At 43.3% G+C, this 16,265-nt stretch overlaps 1 protein-coding gene across 3 annotated transcripts in view; it reads left to right on the top strand.

The window, feature by feature from the left end:
• The first annotated feature begins 2,232 nt into the window (after window positions 1-2,232).
• APOOL (apolipoprotein O like) overlaps window positions 2,233-16,265 on the top strand; it is an 18,983-nt gene continuing 4,950 nt past the window's right edge. The window contains exons 1-3 of one of the 3 annotated variants that reach the window (XM_081848178.1): window positions 2,233-2,338; window positions 12,122-12,223; window positions 14,342-14,461. In XM_081848178.1, the coding sequence (XP_081704304.1) occupies window positions 2,327-2,338; window positions 12,122-12,223; window positions 14,342-14,461 (234 nt within the window). In that variant the 5' untranslated portion in view covers window positions 2,233-2,326. The other 2 variants (XM_081848176.1, XM_081848177.1) reach the window with 2 other exon arrangements.

Raw genomic sequence — 16,265 nt, 5'->3', positions numbered from 1 at the left:
AGATTTTGTCTATACTCTACGTTGGCCTTGTGACATTACCATATAGCCACTCAGAATAGGCAATGTCACAAATCCAATTCAAAATTAACCTGGAGCTTCCTGCCCTCACGGCAGCATCATGTTCATGACTCAATCTTCAGTCTTCTGGAACCATATTACTGTGGAAAATTACACACACTCACAAAAGTTATGCCAAAACATTGGAACAGGAAAACCATCAGCCATGGACTAGCTGTAACCAAGCCACACTTTTGCAGTGAAAATATCTACACATGAACATTCAGTGCAGCTATAGTTATCAATATGTCATGGAATCAGGGCCACATACCGAAAGGGTTTCAAAGCACGTGCATGAGTAAGAATTGTGATGGAAATATATTTGGTGAAATAAGGAAATCACTCAGATTATCATTTTAGGCCTGCCACTTGAAGGGTCTCTTTGGAATAGCAGAATACAACTAATGACCAGTTTTTGTCCAGCTTCATGGAAGAGGCCAAGACCATATCCATACCATGCATTTAAAGCAGTATCATACTGTAAAAGTAGAGATGGCTTTCCCCAAATAATCATGGGAACTGTGGTTTGTTAAGGCTGCTGATAGTTCTTAGGAGACTCCTACTGCACCGTACCTATTATTTATAATGGAACAAGTAAACATAATTCTTGAACACCCAGTTTACAAATCTGAGCAAATGAAGAGCAGAAATTCTACATGATGAACTCTGCTTGGGTCACAATAGTTGGGCTTGTTTTTAAATTGACCCAAGTGAATGGTTTACTCCAAAGCCAACATGGCTATACAATTTTAGTGCAAAACATTTTACCCTGACCTGGACTGTTGGACCTCCTGAAGCACTGTGCAGTTTAGTAGACATGAATCCTGATTATTAGGGTTTGAACCTTGCTTTCTGGGTCATCCTAGTCAAACTCTCAGGCCAGTCCACCTCAAAAGTTTGTTGTGAAGATAAAGTTATATGCATAACATCTTAAGCTCCTGGGTAGGATGGGTATAAATGTGGGAAGCAAATAATGAATGTTCTGAAAGGTGTGTTCCAGAATCCCTTGCAAAAGAAGTCAGGAGTTGCCTGGGTACTTTAGTGGCCTCCCTAAAATACTGCTACACTTTTGATTTTCCTTTTTTTAAACTAATTGTCATCAGATTAATACAAATTTAGAACAATATTAAAAACTGACACACACACCCTTTCCTCCTATTTGTATTTGGAGCAGCAATGGAGGGAGGGAGATATTGCTGCTCTAAACTACACTGGTACCCCTGGATGCAAACAGGATCCATTCTAGAACCCCGTTCGCATCCAAAGCAGAACGCAACCCGTGTCTGCGCGGGTCACGATTTGCCGCTTCTGCACATGTGCGTGACGTCATTTTGAGTGCCTGCACATGCATGAGCAGCGAAACCCAGAAGTAATGCGTTCCCTTACTTCCGGGTCGCTGCAGAGTGTAACCTGAAAACGCTCAACCTGAAGCAACTTTAACCCAGGGTATGACTGTACCTGAGATGCTTGCACAAGCCAGCACTGCCTAATTTTGTATCTTCTTTGGAGAACACATTACAGTACTGTATTAATACTATTAGGTATCTGTTCCAGAATGCATGAAAAGGGCATTCAAGTATATCACGTTTTAGACGTGGAGTACATAACAAACCCAAAGATTCTTTTACCACAGAATACCAAAGCTTAATCCACACAGCAGGTAGCCATTTACTGGTGCAGCTTTTACATGAGCTGACAGATTACTGTATTTGCATTTTGTTGACTTTTAAGGTGTTAACCGCCCAGAAGGTACGATTAACTGGACTATAAAGTATATTGTTCCTGGCCACGTCAATCCCTGTTATTTTTATTTGTTTGTTTGTCTTTACAATCAAGCGGTGTATAAAAATTTTAAGAAATAAAACAAACGTAGGAAGTTCCATAGCTGAAACCCGGGAAAAGACCGCACGGGGGGGGGGGGTAAAATAATAACCCTCCAATACTGAGCTTGAGGGGACCGTTAGTATTGACGCTGTGTTAGGCAGCGCCCTATTCCTCCCCCCCCCCCCCAATCATCATCATCATCCCGACGTCCCTCTTTGTACAAAAAGATACATTTGCGGCTGGTGGACAACCAAAATCTTAACGTCTCCCTTCACCAAGAACACTGGGAGGGGGAGGGGAAAGCACGCGTCATTTTCTCCTCTCCGCCAATCCCGCGGCGCTCTCCTGTTTAGTCCCGCCCACACTGTTTTTGACGTCTCTGACCGTTGGCGCCGTTGGTCGCGAGCGCTCGGCTGGTCGCCTCCTTTGAGTAGGAGGAGCCAAAATGGCGGCTAAGGTGAGTGGTTCTCCTCGTGCTTATCATCCTACCTTCTGCCCCCTCCCCTCCCCTGCCTCCCCTCCCAGGAAAGGCTTCGTGAGGCGCCCTCCTTTTGAGTGGGCAGCGCTTAAACGGCACAGATGACACACAGGGTGAGCTTTCCCCTTCGTTTAAAGGACGCCTTAACTTTCTTGAATGCGGTCGTGGAGATGCGAGGGGCGCCTGAGCATGTGCAAAGCGCCCCCGCTTCCATGCCTCATAGCATGTATGGCCCAGCTTTCCTCCGCTCTCAAGGTAGTGGGCACGGTTTCTTTCTTCCCCTCCCTCTGCCTTCCCCCCCACCCAATGTCATTTGAATCTCCACAAACAACCCTGTGAGATAGCTCAGGCTCTTAAGAGACAATACTCGGCCCAGTGAGGACTCTGGTCTCCTAGGGGTTGGTCTGACACCCAGCTTTTCCACGCCTGGGTGGCCAAGGACTGATGGGAGTTGTGGTCCAAATCATCTGGACACCTCCAGGTTGGGAAAGGCTGCAACCACCATGCTGCTCAGCTGGTGGAGCTCGGTGTGGCTTGACAATGCATTGTTATTGTTATATTATTACTATGTTTTCTTTTGGTTGTTTAACAGTAACAGTCACAAAACTACATCCCACTACAGTGGAATCTCGGGTTGCGGATGTAATCCGTGACGGAGGCACGTCCGCAACCTGCAGCATTCGTAACCTGCAGCACCACGTCTGCGCACGTGCGTGATGCGACTTGACACTTCTGTGCTTGCACGAAGTGCAATTTAGCGCTTCTGCACAAGCGGCGAAACCCAGAAGTAACCCTTTCCAGTACTTCCGGGTTTCCCGCAACCTGAAAACACATAACCCGAAGCGTCTGTAACCCAAGGTACCACTGTACTCCCCACTTTGGCACAGCTGAAATGAATAGGACTTTGGGTAACCAGGAATGGATCCATGAACTGTCTGACTGTGTGGAACTCGTATTCAGTTATGACACTAAATATATATATATATATATTTTCTGGGCTCGGAATTCTCTTATTCGATCTCTCTTGCATCTGGCTCTGGCTGGTAGATTTATCGGCTCTAGCAAGCAAAGCAGATCCCATTCTGCCTGCCTTTGCTCTTAAAAAGTCCCAACTCTGAAAAAGAAAAGTCCCAACTCTGCTTCTTTCCTACTGCTGCAGCTTCAGCGAGGAAATCTTAAGTGCTCTCAGGTTCTTATAAAGCTGCTGTTGAGTTTCAGGCATAGTCCTGAAAACGAAAGTGTGTCTGAGCAGGTGCAGAGTGCTGCCTCCTGTGTCCACTCTGTTCTGTCGCTTTCCTTCTACTCCCTAGTGGGAAAATATGTAGCAATTCTTAGAACTGCTGGACATTAAAGACTAGTTAAGATGAGGAAAGTATCTGAACATGTGTGGTCCCATCTCCATCTTGTTCTTCTGAATAACTGCTGAATAACATACAAATCTCGAAATTGAGTGATGATCTGTGATCAGACTTTTCAAATAGAGAAAAAAGCTTCAAACCCAGGTCTTAAATTATTGGGGATCATGCTAAAAGTTAAATGTTTTCATCACATTTATAATATTGTATGCACCTTAAAACATCTTAAGATTACACCCAAACCTAAAAGTACAAACAACTTTTAGGTACTTCTATAAGCCCTCTTGTGTTTGGATGGTGTCATTTTTTGCTATATGGGATCCACAATCAAAGAATGAGTTTGCTATTAGCATATAGCAAGAGTGGCTAAGTTGCAGCATGCAGACTGGATCTATTCCTCCCCAAAAGGATGGGTAAATGGGTATGTCCTCCAAGATCCCCAGCGATTTGGCAATTTAAGATGAAAAATAATAATCTTAATGTAATTCCCACTGTAGTGCTGTGGAGTTTCCTCTGTGGGACTCGAAGGGCTGCCAGCTTTCCAAAAAATGTGTGCCTCTGGTTCAGCATACCTTGCAAAGGCACCTCTTGTCTCTTGAGCGCCACATTCTGGAGCTCCCTGCCCATTGACAGCAGGCAGGCACTTTCATTGAACACTTTTTGGTGCCTACAGAAAACTTTTTGTTTAGTCAAACTTGCTCTTACTCATTTTGCATTTTTATAAACCTTTTAACAATTATTTTTATTGACAATTTTAATGTATATTTTATATTATTTGTAAAGGTTTTGCTTACAGTTAAGTGGTATGAAAATTTTGTTAAGCAAATAAATCAGAGCTTTCCAAACTGTGTGTCGTGACATGTTCATGAATCAGCTGCAGTGTGTAGGTGTGTCATGCAAATGCAGCTCGCTCTCCTGCCAGGGCTGGAAAAGGGTTAGTTTAACCTCCGGTTTGCTAGTAAAACTGAATTACTGTGTTTCAAAATGATGCATGTCTAAAAAATGTGTCACTAACATGAAAAGTTGGGAAAGCTCTGAAATAAAAATAGTGTGGGGCCTGAAGGTCATAGTGTTCAGGAAACAGGAAGGTGCACTTCTTCCTGTTTCCCGAGCCCTGAAACATTATTTCAATGGTACCACCCCAGGGGGAGAAGAGGCTCTCTTTGCAAGGTAAGTGAGGGTTTTCAACCCCCAGCACACTTCTTGGGTCCTCTCCTCACAGCCCAGCGATGGAAGCAAAGTTCTCCTGCTCCATTGCTAATCAGCGGAAGAGCTGTGTGGGGCAATGCTATCTGCCTGTGTGAGTGAATGAATGTGTGAGCCTCCCTTTGTGTATACAGTGGTACCTCGGGGCCTCCTGCTGCCGCTGTGCTGCCAAAGCACAATTTCTGTTCTCATCCTGAAGCAAAGTTCTTAACCTGAAGCATTATTTCTGGGTTAGCAGAGTCTGTAACCTGAAGCGTATGTAACCCAAGGTACCACTGTACAGTGGTACCTCGGGTTACAGACACTTCAGGTTACAGACTCTGCTAACCCAGAAATAGTACCTCAGATTAAGAACTTTGCTTCAGGATGAGAACAAAAATCACACAGCGGCAGCGGGACACCCCATTAGCTAAAGTGGTGCTTCAGGTTAAGAACAGTTTCAGGTTAAGAACGGACGTCCAGAACGAATTAAGTTCTTAACCCGAGGTACCATGTGTATGTGGCATGTGTATTGGCCATTTAGGCCAAGCCCATAGATGGCATGCTGCCCTCAGATGGTTGACAAAACTTCAATGAGCTCCTCAAGCAAAAAAAAAAAAAAAAAAGGCTAGCCACCCTGTAGTTAAATGTTGCTCCAGTTTTAGCTAAAAGCTAAAACAAAGTCATCCCCTGAGGCAGGATCTGGCTGAGCCTTGCCATTTTAATAGTTCTTTTCTGAATAAATCTTTCTTTTCAATAAACTGATTCAAAATAATTACTGGGCAGTGAAGTGATGTACAGTATCATTTTGTTAGTCGTTGCACAGTTGACTTCAGTAGACCTTCCAAAGCAGAGCAATTAGTGTCATTCAAGAATTGAGCTAATTCCAAAAGTCACAGCACAGTTCCTAGCCCTTTAAGTAGAGTGGAATGTGTGTTATAATGCATACAGCTTTGTTTAACAGTTTGAATTTTTTAAAAAACCAAAACACTCCCACACAGTCTGCCCACTGAGTGCTGCTGTTTCCAAACATGTTTGTGATGTGACAAAATAGACATTTGAGCAATTTTTAGAAACAACAGTGCACAAGAGCATAACTATTTTTTATTCTACAGCCACCTGAGGAAATGGCAGTGTGTGAAACATCTATTCCTCTCCCAGAGCTTCAGTTTCCAGAGTTCCCTGGGAAGAGGGATTGATTTTAAACTGCTCTGGGTATTGTCACCTTGTGAGGAGAATAGGGGTTTCCTAATGATTCTCAGCACCCATAGCAAACTACAGTTCCTGCAATTCTTTAGACTCATTAGATGACCTTGTTGAGGACTGGAATAACCGGCTCTTGGCAGCCATTGATGAGATCGCGCTTAAGCGCCCTCTGCAACCCCATCGAAACCGGGCCCCTTGGTTTACTGAGGAGCTCCGGAAAATGAAGCGGGATCTCAGACGGCTAGAGCGAGTATGGCAACGGACTCGTGACGGAGCCTCAAGAACATCTTATAGGACGCTTATGAAAGCCTATGAGATGGCTATGAAAGTTGCTAAGAAATCTTACTTTGCAGCTTCCATTGCATCCGCTAGCTCTCGCCCGGCACAACTTTTTAGAATAATTAGATCAATAACGTCCTTAGGAGGACAACCAAATTTAAGCACAAATTTGACCTACAGCTGTGAGGCATTCGCAAGCTTTTTTGCGGAGAAAGTCCTGTTGCTCCGCCGTGACCTCCCTGCCAATTTAGATACAGTGACTGAACTGGAGGCCCCTCGACTGACTTCAGGTCCAGTGTTGGACCATTTCGATCAAATACTCCCTGCTGATGTGGATAGATTCCTCCAAGTTAGTAGGCCCACCACCTGCCTCCTTGATCCATGCCCGTCTTGGCTGATTAGGGAGTGTCCAGATGTTGCGCGGACCCCCTGGTTGAAATTATCAATTTGTCCCTTAACACGGGGACATTCCCAGGGGAACTGAAGGAAGCAGTGGTATGTCCACTCTTAAAGAAAACTTCATTAGATCCCTTAGACCTATCCAATTACCGCCCAGTTTCAAATCTTCCATACCTGGGTAAGGTAATTGAGAGAGCGGTTGCTGAACAGCTTGGTAGGTTTCTGGAGGAAACATCGGCTTTAGATCCATTTCAGTCCTGTTTCCGTCCTGGTTTTGGGACCGAGACGGCTCTAGTTGCCCTAACAGATGATCTCCGTAGACAGCTGGATCGAGGCGGATAAGGACTGGTGATCCTTTTAGATTTGTCAGCAGCCTTTGACATGGTTGATCATGATCTTCTGGACCACCGCCTCGCAGATGTGGGGATACAGGGCATAGCCCGTAACTGGCTGTGCTCTTTTATCTCTGGTCGGGGACAGAGGGTGGCACTAGGGAGGGAAATGTCGTCGCGCCACTCCTTGGTGTGTGGAGTGCCACAGGGCGCAATCCTCTCCCCAATGCTTTTTAACATCTTTATGCGCCCCCTTGCCCAGATTATCCGGAGCTTTGGGCTGGGCTGTCACCAATATGCTGATGACACTCAGCTCTATCTGCTGATGGATGGCCACACCGACTCGGCCCCGAACACACTGACCACATGCTTGGAAGCTGTGGCTGGATGGTTTCGTGGGAGCTGATTGAAACTAAATCCTTCGAAGATAGAGGTCCTATGGCTGGGTCGGAATGGCATGGGGATGAGGGACCAACTCCCTTCTCTTGCGGGGGCCCAATTAGTGCCATTGCCTTCCGTTAAGAGTTTGGGTGTAATCCTTGATGCCTCCCTTTCCGTAGAGGCGCAAGTTACAGCAACAGCCAAGGCGACATTTTTCCACCTTCGCCGCATCAAGCAGTTGGTCCCTTACCTTTCCCGCCCCGACCTGGCCACAGTGATCCATGCGACGGTCATCTCCAGACTTGACTACTGTAATTCGCTCTACGTGGGGCTGCCCTTGAAGCTGTCCCAGAAACTCCAGCGGGTGCAGAATGCTGCAGCGAGACTCCTCACGGGGTCCCTGCCATGGGAGCATATTCACCCAGTGTTTTTCAAGCTGCACTGGCTCCCAGTGGAGTACAGGGTCAGATTTAAGGTGCTGCTTTTGACCTTTAAAGCCCTTCACGGCCTAGGACCCTCGTACCTACGGGACCGCCTCTCCCGGTATGCCCCACGGAGAGCCTCAAGGTCAATAAATAGCAACACCCTTGTGGTCCTGGGCCCTAAGGAAGTTAGATTGGCTTCAACCAGAGCCAGGGCCTTTTCAACTCTGGCTCCGGTCTGGTGGAACGCTCTGCCTCACGAGACCAGGGCCCTGCAGGATCTGATTTTCCGCAGGGCCTGTAAGACAGAGTTGTTCTGCCTGGCCTTTGACTTGGAGCCAATTTGATTCCCTCCCTCTCTTTCTTTTTTCTTATCCTTCTCCTTCTGCGATGAGGCTACATTTTAATATTTTAATGTTTCAGTATTTTAATGTATTTTTTAATTTTGTTTTTAAGTTGTAATCATTTAACTTGTTTTTATTATTGCTTGTAAGCCGCTCTGAGCCCAGCCTTGGCTGGGGAGGGCGGGGTATAAATAAAAACTATTATTATTATTATTATTAATTCTTTGGGGGAAGCCATGGCTGTTCAAGCGGCATCATAGTGTTTTAAACGTATGATGCAGATGTGGCCTTTATCCTGCCACAACTCTTTGATACTTGTGGCTTTGGAAGATACAAGTTAAGTTGCAGAGTGGGTATCTGGGCAGAGAGTACTTTCACATGTTTTCTGTCCTTCATCCCTTAAGTACTTACTTCATTATTCAGCTCTCCCAAGAAACATAAAATGTGAACTTATTTCCTCTAGCTATAAATTACATATTCGAGTTGCAGCCACTCTTCTGCACCTTAACATCAAAAGAGCAGAGAAATCTCCTATCTTGCAGGCCAATTCTGGATACAGGAATACATTTTTATCACACTTGGTATTTAAATGACTAGATAAAATTTGGCTGAGAGCATTTTATCACTTTATAAGTCAGATTCTGAACGTTTACCACATTTATCACACATGCGCCTTCTCCTGAGTTAATCATTTCATTCTGCTGTATTCTTCCTAATACTCTTTCTATGCTCCTGCTCATTAATGTTCAGTGACTTCAAAGTGTGAGAGTTAATTGCTCTTAGGGGATGGGCAATACTCCCCCCTTTTCTGCATGCTTAAAAAAAAAAGAAATCACACAGTTGACAGTCCTGGTATAATTTCAGAATGCCATTTTCTTTTGTGCTTTTCCATCAAATATCTAATTTTTGCATTTTTCTTTCCCCCCTGTGCTTCATTTGTCCGCCCTCTGTCTATTCCTGCAACACGGTCAGTTTGCTTCATTGTCTGTTTCTTTTTCTGCTGTAGCTAGCTTGATACTTTACATCCCAAATGTGGAGCATTTGTCCCTCCAGATGTTGCCAGACTACAACTCTTATCATCTCATGTTTCAATCCTTTTTAATATTTTATTTTTAAATTGTTGTAGCCCACCTGGGCCTCAACATGGAGAAATCAAATAAATAATAATGTTAATATGTGGAAAAGATCACCAGAAATGCATTCTGTTGGGAGGAGACTTTAATCCACAAATTAGTTAAACTTGGTGTCCTTAGATTCAACTATTGGCTCCATTCCTCAATGGCTGTATTTGCATATCACTGTAAACTATGGTTAATGGTTTGACAAAGAAATTTCATCGTGAAGCCAGGTTTTGGTTGCTGCCTTGCCAATTATGGTTTGAGTGAAACAAACCACAATTCTCAGTTCATGCATAACACTAAGTCAGAGATTTTGACTTGTTGATCACACACGGAAAAAATGAAAGTGCATGTGATATCAACATTATTGGTATCATTAGCAGTGGTTTGCGATGATGTCTGAAATGGGCTAGTGTGGGAATTAATAAATACAACACAGTAATAAAACGGGGCTTATCAAGCATTAACTCATGATAAAAAATGCAGTAAAAATGGTTTGTTATGCTAATTCACCTCCACTGGCATTTTATCCTTAAAGAGGTGAGAGCATAAGACATTTCCTGGTAGGAATGAAATTGATTATTAGAGGGGAAGAGGAGATGCAGCACCTGGAGGAAGTAGTTTCCAGAGATGCAACATAATAGGGAATGGATAGCATATTGCAGAGAGAAGGTAACTGACACAAGCTGCATACATACTATTCATTTAAAGTACATAACGTCCCTGAAAGAATCCTAGAGACTAGTTTATTAAGTGTGCTAGTAATTGCAGCTCTGAGAAGTAAACTACAGTTCCCAGGATTCTTTGTGTTAAGCCATGTGCGTTAAATGTATGGTGTGTGCACATATTAATTTGTAGAATTCACTGCTACAATAAAATGTGGTGGCTGTTGGCTTAGAAGGCTTTCCAATGACAATTTCATAGGCTATCATTTCCATTCAGTATATATTGAGTAGCAGTAAGTACTATTAGAGGGACATGGGTGGTGCTGTGGGTTAAACCACAGAGCCTAGGACTTGCCGATCAGAAGGTCAGCGGCTCGAATCCCCGTGAGCGGGTGAGCTCCCGTTGCTCAGTTCCTCCTGAGTAGATAAATAGGTACCACTCTGGTGGGAAGGTAAATGGCGTTTATGTGCATTGCTCCGGTTCGCCAGAAGTGGCTTAGTCATGCTGGCCACATGACCCGGAAGCTGTACGCGCCGGCTCCCTCAGCCAGTAAAGCGAGATGAGCGTTTCAACCCCAGAGTTGGCCACGACTGGACCTAATGGTCAGGGGTCCCTTTAAGTACTATTGCAGAGCAACACTGGATGAAAGTTCCTGTTTTCTTGCCCAGCTGCTTAACTCTCTGGAAGCAGTTGGTAGAACATAAGACTCTTAATCGCAGGGTCATGGGTTCAGGCCCCACACTGGGCAAAATATTCCTGCATTGCAGGGGGTTGGACTAAATCAGGGGTCAGCAAACTTTTTCAGCAGTCCACTGTTCCTCAGACCTTGTGGGGGGCGTACTATATTTGAAGGGAAAAAATGAATGAATTCCTATGCCCCACAAATAACCCATAGATGCATTTTAAATAAAAGCACACATTATACTCATTCCCGGACTGTCTACTGATTCCCGGACCGTCCACAGGCAAGATTTAGAAGATCTGGCCCCCGTACCTTAGTTTGCCTATCCATGGACTAGGCTAGATGATCCTTGTGGTCCCTTCCAACTCTACATTTCTGTGATCAGGTTTCACAGATTGTTGGTCTAATTGAGCAATGCTCTTTCACTCTTTTCCATGTTTTTTTGTCTTCTTGAGGTCTCAAAACTTTGACCTTTTTAATGAATATATATTTTAAAACGTTCTTGCTATATTCTGTAAACGCCATTTGGGCATTAGAGAGCAGACTTCTGTGTAGCGTCCTCATTCATGCCTATACCTTTAAGGCAGTTTTGCTCCCACTAAATGTTGTTAAAATATGAACATAGGAAGCTGTCTGAAATTGAGTGAGGCCTTGGGGGTCCATCTAGTTCAGCATTGTCTACACTGATTGCAGTGGTTCTCTAGGCTTTCTTTCTCAGCCCTGCCTTTAAGACATCAGGGATTGAACCTGTGACCATCTGCATACAAGACAGATGGTCTCCCACTGAGATGTGTCCCTTCCTTCATCTTGGGAGATATTTTAGGTATTTTTTAATTCTAAGGATTTCTACAGTGATCCTGCATTTTACCAGCACTTTATTGCAGCAGACCATGCATAATGCATCTTCAGTGTACACATGGTGCTTCACAGTGACAAATATTTTTTAAAATGTGAGTCCCTGCACCAAGAAGCTTAGGACCACATCACAAGTAATATTCCTGAAAAGCGTATTTTAAGGAAACAGTTCAATAAATTATAGTAAGCAACTTCCTTGGTACCCAAAAATGATTAGTTTGAACAACCTGAACATTTGCAATTTGGAAACCTTTTCTACACCTACCGCGCCCCCCTTGCAGTGAGAATGTTCATGTTTCTTAAAATGCTTTTGTATACATTTTTTTCAATTCTGTATTTTCCTATATCAGATGTATGAAAAACAATAATTTATTGTGCTTATACTCTTTAGCAGACTTAGCTGGTTAATGGATATTGTTATTGAACTTGGTCTGAATATTGATGAACATGTGCATTTATTCATTCATTCATTTATTTGCTATTCAGCGATTAAGCTTCTTTCTTGCTTTCTTTTGGCCTCTACCCCCCCTGCCCCCAGATAGCAAAATGGGTGGCTTTTCCTACAGCCTTGGCAGGTGCATCTATTGTACATGCTGCATCTGAAGAGGAACCAGAATCTCGTCGCATGAAGGCACATCAGGTAGGATTAGTATGACCTCTTTAAAAATTGAATGAGCAGAAGCACCTAGGTGCAGTGAAGGCTTTCTTCTGAATTTTGTTTCACAGGAAACAGAACTATATAATAGAATGCAACAAGTGATATAGTAAAATAATAATAATAATGTTGTGATGATGATGATTCTCAATGCAGCATCACTTACCATTGCAGATGATCCAAAAATGGAGGACTGAAAAGATAAGCTAATGCAAATATGTGATATAATACATAATATAATTTAAAGCTGAAGAGAAGCATTCCTTCTATAGTTTCAATGTTCATTTGTTGAGAACTGTTTCTTATGTAGCCAAGGTAGTACCGCTCACACAAGAAGGGGATACCCTCAAGTTTTGGAGAGCCCAAAGGTTTGCATTTTAAAACAACCTGGGAGAGGGAGAGCCCAATAAGGACTGAGTGTGTGCTCAGTGTCTACAGAATGCTAAGTGATAGGGAGGGTATGGAACACCAGGGGCAGAGGCTATGCAGTGCAGCAGCTGGAATATTGAACAGCAGCACTCCGCAGTGCAACATTTTGTTGCAAGTCCCACTTGGAAGACTGAATCATATTTGTACTTAAATTTACTGTGGCTTTTGTATTAATGCACGGGGGGGGGGGGTTGGGGGGGAGAGATTTGGTTTGCTTTCATCTTTGCTTTATTTATGCTTGATTGTTATCAATCTAGGTATGATGAACTTAAGAAGAGGGCAGTATACTGCAGCAACAAGCTCCACTGCCATCTCTTGACCTCAACACATTCATCATATCTTGTGTACAGAGCCTACATATATACACTCTAACGTCTCCTGCACTCTGTACGTTAGGTACGCAGTGCATAGAGACCAGCATGAGGGCCTGCTACTGTGCTCCAGCTCCCTACTCTACATATTCTTTGTGTAGGGCTAAAGAAGATTATGTTCTTGATTTCCACCCCACTTGGAGGCTTAAAACTTAGGACAACTGCTGCTGACATATGGTCCAAAGCACAGCAGTCGCATTGGACAAGGTGTTCTGTGCGACTCGGAAGTGTTCATACAAGAGTGAGCCTTCCCATCTGCACCATGAAGCTGGTGGTAATCTGCACCACCATTTGCACTGATCAAGGGTGATGGAGATAGCACTAGGCCAAGGGTATCCAATATGGTGCCTTCCAGGTATTGTTGGACTAAAACTTGCTTCACAGCCACTGGCCATGCTGGCTGGGGCTGATGGGAGTTGGCATCTGACAATATCGGGGGGGGGGGCCACACTGGCTACACCCACAGTAGACCAGTGGTTCTCAAACTGTGTTCTGAGGGATCTTTAGGTTCGTCAATGAGAAAGTTGGTAATGGCTGGCAAGCTTCACTGAAAAACTGCTTGTCTGCCACTACCAATTTCTCCTGCAGATGCAGTGGGGTTTTGGATGCATTTGAAAGACAACTCTTGGTTCATTCAAGTTAGGTGCTAGCTCAGCTGATCATAGTACCCCAGAACACAACCCTGAACCCTGTGCTGCGTACAGGTATTATGTGGTAGAGATGGTTATAGCTCAGTGACAGAGTATCTGCTTTCTGTGCAAAAGGTCCCAGGTTCAGTCCCAATCATTTCCAAGTAGGGCTGGGAGAGACCCTATCTGAAACTCTGAAAGGCCATTTCCAGTCAATGTAGACAATACTGAGCTAGATGGACCACTTTCTATGTTCCTAGATGTGCTGGGGACCTCAACAGCCATATTGAAATGGAAGGAATTCTCTGAAAGTAGAATCCACTGCATTAGATGACTTAAGCTCAGATCCCTGTGTGTGTGTCATTTCCCTGATCATCCATATCCATGGCAAAATGTCGGGGTCAACTTACTGGCACTTAATGATCATACATGCCTACTTACACACAGAAGTCTTTGGATCTACCCTTTTATCCAGTAGATGTTAGTATCCAAAGTAGTTGTGGATGTAGAACAACTCTTCTATTCATGCAAGTCTTGTACTACAGAGGCAAATTTTGCTGGATTGAGGCCATGGATAAAATAATCCCCTTCCAAGTATGTGGATTGCCCCTCCCTTTTCATGGTTTTCCCAAGACAAACGTTGTTATAACTCCTATCCCCCCATTTCCTTCCAGCTTCCTATTTATAATGCACCACCTCTTAATTCAAGATACATTGATGAAAAGCCTGGCCGCTTGCAAAGTAGGATTTCATCAGTAAGAAACACAACAAGTTACTATGTCAATGGGTGCAAGGTAAGAATATTACTTAATTTAATAGATCAAGAATTCTCATACATGTCTTGCCATAAGTGAGCAACTGGATAAATTGGAGTCAGCATGGAATAAGATTTCTATGAATTAGTTCAGTTCAGGATTTCCAGTGCATTTTGAGTTCAGAGTTCTTAGTCAAACCCTTAAGAAGAGAAGTAACATATTCAAACACTCTTAAAAAACCTTCTGCCTAGGAAGTTGTCCTTTTGGTAGAAGAAAGGTTAGGAGTAAGAATGATGTTCCTGCTTTAAGTTTGCTTTGTGTTATCTGAACCAACCTTTTTATGCCCACCAGTCAGTAATTTCTCTTTATTTTTGTTGTGTTTCAAAGCTTGGAGCGTAGTGACCTCTTGTGGTGTAAATTCAAAATAAATTTTCAGTGCCAAGTTTTGTTCACAAAACACCAGTGCAAAATAAACTGAAATGTATCATTGTGAAACACACAATATATTTTCCACTTTGATGTCCCAAACTCTATTCCTTATTCGTTCCTGCAATATGTTATTTCAGCTGAAATAAATAACAGATGGTAGGGGAGGGAAAACTGAAGGGAAGATGAAGGTAGAGCATTGGGGAGGAGTTTTCCAAAACATTTTGCCTCTTGTTGAAATCAATGAGAGGGCAGTAAATGTAATTTCTCCTTCTTGACACATTCCCAACATGCCATCAGAATGCTTCCTCTTTGGCCTCTCTGAGGTTGGAGAGGAATCAGCTGCAGACCTTTCTGCAACCACAGGCAAAAGGCTTCCAACTACAGATCTTCCTTCCTGAGAGCAGACCTCTCTCTGTTTTCAGTCTGATGAAACTTTGGCCCCTAAGATGTCCTCCCAGAGACTATAGGAGTGCAGAGTTAGGATCTACTACATATTTTAGAAAGTTGCACTATGCATTTGGATACCTCTTAAGATATCTTACCTAAGTTTTGTGTGCTAGTTCCTAAGATGAAGGAGCAGTTTTTCGTTTATGTTTGGATACAGTTGAATGCCATTTTAAATCAAGATTGTGGACTGAACCTTTTAAAAAAGATTTTATGGTTTCTTGGAATTTCTGAGCACCAGGTAGAAGGCAGCTTGTCCTAAATAAAGAAATATAATACATAAGATGTCCACCTAAAAATTGGTGCTGATGCATAAGAATGTTTACATCTTCTGGTGGTGCTAGAAAATATGATGTATCAAAAAGGCTAAATCAGAAAACCTCAAACACCTTATAAATGTAGCTTGTGCTATGCCAGTGGATTAATGCAATGAAATAACAATTTCCTGTTATGTTTGTCTATCAGTAGTTATGATGGAAGGCAAGGGGGATGTGTGTTTGTATTTTATTTTGTTTGTATTTATATCCCATCTGTTTGTCTGATAACAGGCAACTGAGACAGCTGACAACATGGGGAAATTAATGCACAATAAAATAATAGGATGTTAATCTTAACAGCAGGTGGTTCAGAAAGGCTAAGTTTATTTATTATTTGTGGCCTGGATCCAAAGCACCATGTGACTAGTTTTGCATGCCCAAGTGTGTTTGGATATATGATTCACAAAAAGCAAACCCCCTCCCCCCAAAAAGGTATGGCAGACTTCATAAGCAGAAGTTTCATAAGCACCTGGTGTGGGGGGCTGCTCTTCAAAGGGGACATGTTCAAAATTCCACACACATATAAGGCCTTGGGCATACCTAATTAAAGTATCTTCTTGGATCCCAGCCATTATTCAGTTTGGAGTATATGTGGGAGGGGGAGTGAATTTTACACAGCCTTGCTCCCTCTGACATTGAATGAGTTGCTGTTG

This window comes from Podarcis erhardii (assembly GCF_964252035.2).
Source record: "Podarcis erhardii genome assembly, chromosome: Z".
In the NCBI taxonomy this organism is placed as follows: Eukaryota; Metazoa; Chordata; class Lepidosauria; order Squamata; family Lacertidae; genus Podarcis; species Podarcis erhardii.
Note: the sequence above shows the minus strand (reverse complement) of the source record. Positions and strands in the feature narration are given on the sequence as shown.